This window comes from Sinocyclocheilus rhinocerous, unplaced genomic scaffold, assembly GCF_001515625.1.
Source record: "Sinocyclocheilus rhinocerous isolate Xijiao unplaced genomic scaffold, SAMN03320098_v1.1 scaffold174, whole genome shotgun sequence".
In the NCBI taxonomy this organism is placed as follows: Eukaryota; Metazoa; Chordata; class Actinopteri; order Cypriniformes; family Cyprinidae; genus Sinocyclocheilus; species Sinocyclocheilus rhinocerous.
This window is the reverse complement of record NW_015646289.1, coordinates 62,446-71,245: the sequence shown is the minus strand read 5'-3', so window position 1 is coordinate 71,245 and position 8,800 is coordinate 62,446. Positions and strand designations below refer to the sequence as shown.

General features: G+C 36.3%; 1 protein-coding gene across 2 annotated transcripts in view; it reads right to left on the bottom strand.

Moving 5' to 3' along the window:
- Positions 1–224: 224 nt before the first annotated feature.
- The window catches only part of LOC107707205 (probable E3 ubiquitin-protein ligase MID2), a 60,303-nt gene continuing 51,727 nt past the window's right edge, over positions 225–8,800 (bottom strand). For both annotated transcript variants that reach the window (XM_016511138.1, XM_016511139.1), the window contains 2 exons: positions 2,409–2,616; positions 225–688 (listed from right to left, as the gene is read on the bottom strand). In XM_016511138.1, coding sequence (XP_016366624.1) covers positions 286–688; positions 2,409–2,616 — 611 coding nt within the window. In that variant the 3' untranslated portion in view covers positions 225–285. The remainder of the gene's footprint in view (positions 689–2,408; positions 2,617–8,800) is intronic.

The following is an 8,800-nucleotide window of genomic DNA, read 5'->3' as shown; positions in this document are numbered from 1 at the left end:
TAAGTTAGCAAGACTTTTTTACACACAGGGGCAACAAATTCAACTCTAAAAAGTGCTTTTAGAAATACATTAAAACTGACAAAAAAGCAAACCAATGTTTAGTCATAAATAATTTACAATTTCCCCCATTTCAGCGGTTTAAATCTGAGAGCTCATAACCCACTCGGCTTAACGCTCATTAATGTGACCAGAACTATCAGGAACAACTAAAGATCCACCTTCAACCTAGTTATGAAAACCAGGAAAAGAAGAAGGGTGAGGGAACCTTCTGGAATAACTGATGCCTCAGTGGCAGCTCTTCACTCCGGACACATAGGGTGAATCCTGTTGGCGGCAGATGCCTTCTTGCTGTTCGCTGCAGTCCACGAAGTCAGGCACGGGCAGCCCTGACATGATCATCAATGACTTGTTCCAGATCATGAAGGTGGGAGCCACTGGAAGCAGGAAGGAAACGTCAAAAGTGTATATGTGCTGGGAGTTCATGGCGTCGTAGAAGGACAGGGCGTTGTTGTCGTAGTCCAGCAGCACCCCGACCCTGCGCAGCTGTAGGGACGCCTCCACGATCGACTCCTTGTTGTTGTGCCGCACCAGGAAGTTGTTGTTGCAGCGTGAGAAAACCCAAGATGATGAGTTTTTGCCGCTCCATTCGTTTTTGGGTGCTGACTTGTAAGCCACTCCAAGAGCGTACCTGGAAGGGAAACCGATTTGAAATGTTGCCATTGGAAAGCAGGTGAGATAAAACTGATTTTAACAACTTGTTAGTTCATTATATAAGACATTTTATTTTAGTAATACCATTTATATTTAGCATCTAGAACCTGGGTTCCCAAATCTTGATATTTATTAAAATGTTAATGCACCATGTGAAAATTCAACTGAACTTCACAGTCAGTGATCAATAGGAATATCCCAAAGCCTAATACCTTATTCAGAAAGCACAAATAAAGACATTATTACAAAATAACAGAAAAAATGGTTAGATTTATTATAATATATTACAAGCACAATGTAAAAATTACACACACAATGTACTCTTTGAACTGTTTAACTGTCAGAAATCCGAACTTGTCAAGAGTAACATTACATGAAGTACATTAAGATGCACATTTTCCAATTCGTGTAATGTCTGTTACATCTTTTTATGCAAACTTTGTTCATAAGTGAAGTAACATACCAAAAAGAGGTATGTTTTTGTGTCTTTCAAAAACAAAGCAAATATAATCAGCTGCAAAAAAGCACCTAATATTGTGCAGTTAGGAAGTCTTGCTGCCTTAAAATTTTAAGTTTAGTCAACTTGAAATGTAAAATTGTACTATGTGACAACTATCTCGAGATTTTCGAGTTAAGGCGGCAAGCACTTACTTTTTTAAGTTGAAACATGTTTTTTTTCACAGCGAAAAGATAAATGTGACCATCTGAAGATCATCAAGCTGAATAAATAAGCTTTCTATTGATGTGTGGTTTGTTATGATAGGACAATATTTGGCCGACATACAACTATTTGAAAATCTGGAATCTGAGGGTGCAAAAAAAATAAAAATATTGAGAAAATCGCCTTTAAAGTTGTCCAAATGAAGTTCTTAGCTATGCATATTACTAATCAAATATTAAGTTTTGATATATTTACAGTAGGAAATGTACAAAATATCTCCATAGAACATGATCTTTACTTAATATCCTAATGATTTTTGGCATAAAAGAAAAATCGATAATTTTGACCCATACAATGTATTTTTGGCTATTGCTACAAATATACCCGTGTTACTTATGACTGGTTTTGTGCTCCAGGGTCACAAATAATATAAAAATGACAGCGAAATCTATGGATATATATATATATATATATATATATAAGTATTATACATATTATAATATTAAAGTTATTATAGTATAATTAAAAAAATATATATTAAAATTTAAATAAATAAAAAAAATATTACCAATATTATTAATTCAGTACAGTAAATAATGTTTTATGTACTATATATATAGAAGGGAATCTGGTGAAATATATATAATATTAGACAACTTATAATACTACTACTAATAATAAATAAACACACAATAATATATATTACTGTGTTTATATATAATGTATATAACCCCCTTTTCCCCCCAAATACCTTGTAATAAATAAAATAATAAAAATTTTATGAATTATTAGGCATATTTGCTAAATGGAATAGAGTTAATGTCCATTCACACCAAGATGATAACTATAACTACAAAATTGTGTTTCTATTTTACAGGAACAAATTTCAAGCAACATAAGGGTTGGCAGGTAATGACTTCATTTTCTGTTTTAAGCAAATGATCTATGGGGTGTGTGACTCAATTGCCTATTATACACTTTTGACAACTGCCTATTAACATAACAGTTACAAGCCTGAAAATCTGAAATCACTTACCATGTGGAGGCGCCCAGTAAAACCTCCCAATAATGGCAGCCACTGTCGATGAAGACGTTGCCAGCGGCACCATAGGATCCGGTTCCGCTAAAGCGCTCCGGAGTGTGACTCTTCTTCAGGGAGCTTTCATCCTTCTCCATGGTCAGACAGTCATTGGAGAGGCGCAGCTTCTTATGGGCCGTTTTGGGGTCCAGTTTGAAAGGCTGACCTGAGGAGCGGAGAGGACAGAGATGGGTGAGATACATCAGGAACATGTAACAAGAGCCAGTGGGGAACGAGTTTGGTGACCTGAGAAGAAACTCTCACTGGTCTGCTGGAATTCGTGCAATTTGTTAAATGTCAGATTGAGCTCTTCTGGTTAATTAGGAGATGAGCGGTTGTGATAAAAGGCACAGTGTGTGTGTGTGTGTGTGTGAGAGAGTTAAAGACAGAGAGAACCAAATGCTAAATGAAGTCAGCTACGTATATGATTTGAGTTTTAAATTTCTTGAAAAGCAGAGGTGACCCCGCAGACCCGACATTTAACTCTGGCACGTCTAAATCTTCCCATCCCTGGCATAATGACTGACAATGCAGGAAAACAATCAGCTGTGCTCCGTCCCTGCCCACAAACCAATCATCTCAACCCAGAGTGAGGTTTACTGCACCCAGATATGAAAGGTTCTGGCAATGTGCTGCTGGAAGCCAATTACATTAACACGCTCTTGTCTTTGAACTGCTTATCGCTGCGAGCGCAGCCATTCTCAACACTCGTGCAGTCATGCCATTTTACAGCATGTGTTTGAGGGCACTGGGAAAAGCGATGCAGATGCACACACACACACACACACACAAGGCTACAATCAAGAATCCCATGAAATGCTTATTGCCCGCTACTATAAAACTGATTAACCGAAAGACAAAAAGGTGTAAAATGGCATAATTGTGCCGTGCAGGTGTCAGAATAAAGGTCTTTATTGTGCCGTTTTGATTTAATCAACCCAGAGTGAGGTTTACTGTGCCCAGATATGAAAGGTTCTGGCAATGTGCTGCTGGAAGCCAATTACATTAACACGCTCTTGTCTTTGAACTGCTTATCGCTGCGAGCGCAGCCATTCTCAACACTCGTGCAGTCATGCCATTTTACAGCATGTGTTTGAGGGCACTGGGAAAAGCGATGCAGATGCACACACACACACAAGGCTACAATCAAGAATCCCATGAAATGCTTATTGCACGCTACTATAAAACTGATTAACCGAAAGACAAAAAGGTGTAAAATGGCATAATTGTGCCGTGCAGGTGTCAGAATAAAGGTCTTTATTGTGCCGTTTTGATTTAAAAACAGGAAATTAAAAAGCATACTTTTATACACTTAATTACAAGAAATTATGTTGAATATTATGATTGTTTTCTGCAGAATATTTATTTATGTTTATGAAAGCATGTAGTATGTAGTTAGAAATATAAAAACATAACAGTTCAAATAATAAGGTACATCAAAGGTAAAAATTTAAATTAAAAGACCAGAGAAATATATCGATCTATTGTGGAGAAATATATACTTTACATAGAGTGAGCAAAAATGAGCAGTGAGTCAGAGAACAACTAAATTTATGACAGCTGCTGTAGACGCTGATGCCTGTGTCACATATATTCAAAGGTTTATTTGTAAAGCACTAAAATGTGCATTTCACAGTGACAAGAACATAATGTGTAGTGCCAGCTGTGACCATGACATAAAAAACAGCACTGCAGTGTCTTTCAGAACAGCAAATAAGATCATTTTCAGTTCAGAAGGGAATTTGGTGAAATATAAAATATTAGGCAACTTATAATATAACTTATACTACTACTGCTACTACTACTAATATAAACACACAATAATATATATTTTGTGTTTTATTAGTAGTATTAGTATTATGTATTATTAATATTATAAGTTGTCTAATATTATATATATTTCACCAAATTCCCTTATATAAAACATTTACTGTATTGAATTAATATTATTGGCTATATTTATTTTTTGAAATATACTATTATAATGTTAATATTATAATATTTATATATGATCTGTGGATCTATATACACAATGTTGTTACTAGATCTTAGGTTTTCCCCCCTCAGGAATTAAGTTCTCTCAGTACTTTTTCATCTTATTTATCTTTTTATGTATTAGACAACTTTTATCTTAGAATATGGTCAGTCTATTTTTGATATGCAAATGAAAGTATTTTCAAAGTTGTTAATGTTATTAAGGAAAGTTCTATGAAATATTTCCATTTCCAAAATTTTCCATTCTATCTATCTATCTATCTATCTATCTATCTGTCTACAGTGCTGTGAAAAAGTTTTTGCCCCTTCCTGTTTTTGATTTTTTTTTGCATATTTGTCACACTCATCAATATTACATCAATATTACACAAAGAGTAAATACAAATGTTGATACAGTTTTGAAATGATGATTTCATTTATTAAGGGAAAAAAGTTGTCCAAACCTGCCTGGCACTACGTGAAAAAGTAATTGCCCCCTAAATCTAATAACTGGTTGTGCCACCCTTTGCAGCAACAACTGCAATCAAGTGTTTGCGATAACTGGCAAGCGACTGGCGAGTCTTTCACATTGCTGTGGAGGAATTTTGGCCTACTCTTCTATGCAGAATTGTTTTAATTCAGCCACATTGGAGGGTTTTCGAGCATAAATGGACTGTTTAAGGTCATGCCACAGCATCTCAATCGGATTTAAGTCTGGACTTTGACTTGGCCACTCCAAAACCTTAATTTTGTTTTTCTTGAGCCATTCAGAGGTGGACTTGCTGGTGTGTTTGGGATCATTGTCCTGCTACATAACCCAAGTGCGCTTGAGCTTGAGGTCACAAACTGACGGCCGGACATTCTCCTTCAGGATTTTCTGATAGAGAGCAGAATTCATGGTTCCATCAATTATGGCAAGTCATCCAGGTCCTGAAGCTGCAAAGCAGCCCCAGACCATCACACTACCACCACCATGTTTGACTGTTGGTATGATGTTCTGTTTATGAAATGCTGTGTTGGTTTTACGCCAAATGTAACGGGACACACACCTTCCAAAAAGTTCAACTTTTGTCTCATCAGTCCACAGAATATTTGCCCAAAAGTCTTGGGGATAAACAAGATATTTTTTGGCAAATGTGAGACAAGCCTTTGTGTTCTTTTTGGTCAGCAATGGCTTTTGCCTTGGAACTCTCCCATGGATGCCGTTTTTGCCCAGTCTCTTTCTTATTGTTGAATCATGAACACTGACCTTAATTGAGGCAAGTGAGGCCTGCAGTTCTTTAGATGTTGTTCTGGGTTCTTTTATGACCTCCTGGATGAGTCGTCGTTGCGCTCTTGGAGTAATTTTGGTAGGCCGGCCACTCCTGGGAAGGTTCACCACTGTTCCAAGCTTTCTCCATTTGTGGATAATGGCTCTGACCGTGGTTCGCTGGAGTCCCAAAGCCTTAGAAATGGCTTCATAACCCTTTCCAGGCTGATACATGTCAACTATTTTGTTTCTCAAAAATATTATAATATTAAATTATATTTACATATTTCTAATACACACACACACTTGCATATGTGGTTTACGGGGACACTCCTTAGATGTAATGGGTTTTATACAGTACAAAGTGTATTTTCTATCGACTTACCCTAATCCTACCCCTAAACCTACCCCTCACACAAAACTGTCTGCATTTTTAGACTTTCAAAAAAACATAGATTAGTATGTTTTTAAGCCATTTAGTTTACGGGACACAGGAAGTGTCCTTATAAACCATATTTATGTTGTAATACCCATGCCATTATACACATTTGTGTCCTCATAAATTATAACACACACACACACGCACACAGAGACACAAATCTAGTGTACGTCTTCCTTTAAGATGTGTAGTGGGGTCACATGGTTGGCTTGGCTCCTGTTCTTGGGCTGGGCTGTTATGGTGTGTTTTCTGCAGGGGAGGGCCAACCGCTGACAGCTTGAGCAATTTCTACGCTGTCCAGGACGAGTAAATATTATTCTGAGATCTTTTAACAAGAAGTAAACATGGCTGTCCTTGGGGCTGCTTGTCATGTGATATTTCTCATATCGGCTTTATATACAGTCACCAGCCATGGCAGTGCTGATTAAACAGGAGAGACCTCCTATAGCAACACAGTGTGACTCTACACACACACAAACAGACAGACAGGCTTATTTAGTACTGCTGTCATTCAAAATTCTACCTTCACAGGGCAGAGTAAATATGACATTAAAGCTAGTCACCCAGAAAAAGAAAACTTGAGCGGTCACGTTATTTCTCATAATGAAGAAAGCAATTACCAAAATGTTATATTTTGCTTAAAATATCCTGCATTTCTCAAAGGTCATATGAAAATGTTTTAGTTGTTATCAGTCTTTACTGGATAATACAGTAGAGAAGAACAGACGGAAGAAGGATTTTAGGAGGTCTAGGGAATGATACAGATGAGGCTCAAACTTACATCACGTTACTTCAGCTAAAATTGGTTTCATACACCTTTACTTGTTAAGTTTATAAGACATCTTGGATCTCTAGAGTGAGCTGAGGTCAGATTTGCAAAATTTTGGTAAAATTTACAGGCAAAAAGTAGTATATTGTCAGTAGTATGAAGCACAGCTCATAAAGTAATCATTTTCAAACCAAGCAGCTTTCTGTTGGTTACAACTTGAACCATTGCGAAATCTGTTTGGGGAAATATTTTGCCCTCACACAAAATTCCCATTTGCATGGATTCCTACTGAAAAGACCAGATTTGTCCCACAAAATTAGCCAAAAAACAGTAAATGTGGCCACATCTAATGTCTTAACCTTTTAAAGGTTTATCTGGATATTTCAACAATACAAATGGAAGAATGGCACTGAATTCATACAATTACATAGATTTTTTTGTGGCTGAAGTCAGTTCTCCTCAAGTTTACACAGGTTGTTAAATCTGAGTAATCAGGTGCAGTTCATCACATTAACTCTGAACATGTTGCACAAAAGTTTGACAAACGGGAAAGTGTTGCAATACTCTGTCTTCATTTTGAAAACTGTATATATTTATGTTGTAGAATCTAACAAAATGTGCTTTGCTGTTCATCTCATTTAAAATAAATGATGAAACTGTATCTGAAGTGTCCAAATACTTTTTGGGGCCACTTTATAATCAATAAACATATTTATTGTGCTACAGCTGGATGATACCATATCAAAAGAAAAATCTTCAAAATGCATTGAGACCAAAGGAGGGAGGGACTTGCTCAAATAAAGAACAATCAGTCTGGATTAATGATATATACTATGATTAACAATGCAACCAAAGCAGAAGAGAGAAATCAAGAAGAAAGAGGATCCATTTGAGGAATAAAAGATAGATCAGTGGGAATGAAAGGCAGTGATTTGGCTTGATGTGTACGGCTGAGTGTCTAGACATGAGTTTGTGCTCAGACTCCTGCTGCTGCCTGTATTATGGATCTCAGCAATGCCTTTTGAACATATTATCTCATCCAAAGTTCAGCTGGAGAAACCAAACTTTGATTTCAGCACAACCTGCAAAGAGCCATTTGATGTCTTCCCGTTCTTGCTCTGTAAGCCTGGCTGCGCTTCAGGCACACAGTCACGTAGAGCCTGACAATGGACTGGGGGATGGAGAAGCAGGAGCGGAAAATAAAGAGGAAGGGTGGCCACGGTGGACAGACTACACACACACACACACAGTGCTCTGCATTCTGCTCTATTGTATTCACTTCAGTGGGTTTTCCAGGTTTTATTTTAGTGTACATCAATACATTTCCAAAATATTTAAGTGAATAAAATATATAGATATATATATATAAAAAAAAGAAAGAATTGGTAACACTATTTTAAGGTGTCCTTGTTACACGTTAAATGTACTTACTATTATAATAACAATAAATTATGCATAATTACATGTAAGTAACCCTAAGCCAAACCCTAACCATATAGTAAGTACATGTAGTTAATTAATATTACTCAGTACTTAAATGTATAAATACACTGTAACAAGGACACCTTAAAAAATGTATATACCGTGTATGCCATGATATGTACTGTTACTGTGATATATCCTATATAGTAAATCTCAATTGCATCATTTTTATTTTTATCACAAAATGTAACTACATGTGACCCTGGACCACAAAACCAGTCATAAGTACCACGGGTCTATTTGTAGCAATAGCCAAGAATACATTGTATGGGACATTTTGTAAAATTCCTACCGTAAATATATCAAAACTTAATTTTTGATTAGTAATATGCATTTCTAAGAACTTCATTAGGACAACTTTAAATGCGATTTTCTCAATATTTATTATTATTATTTTTTTTGCAGACTTTAAGACTTTAAGGTATGAAAATATTAAG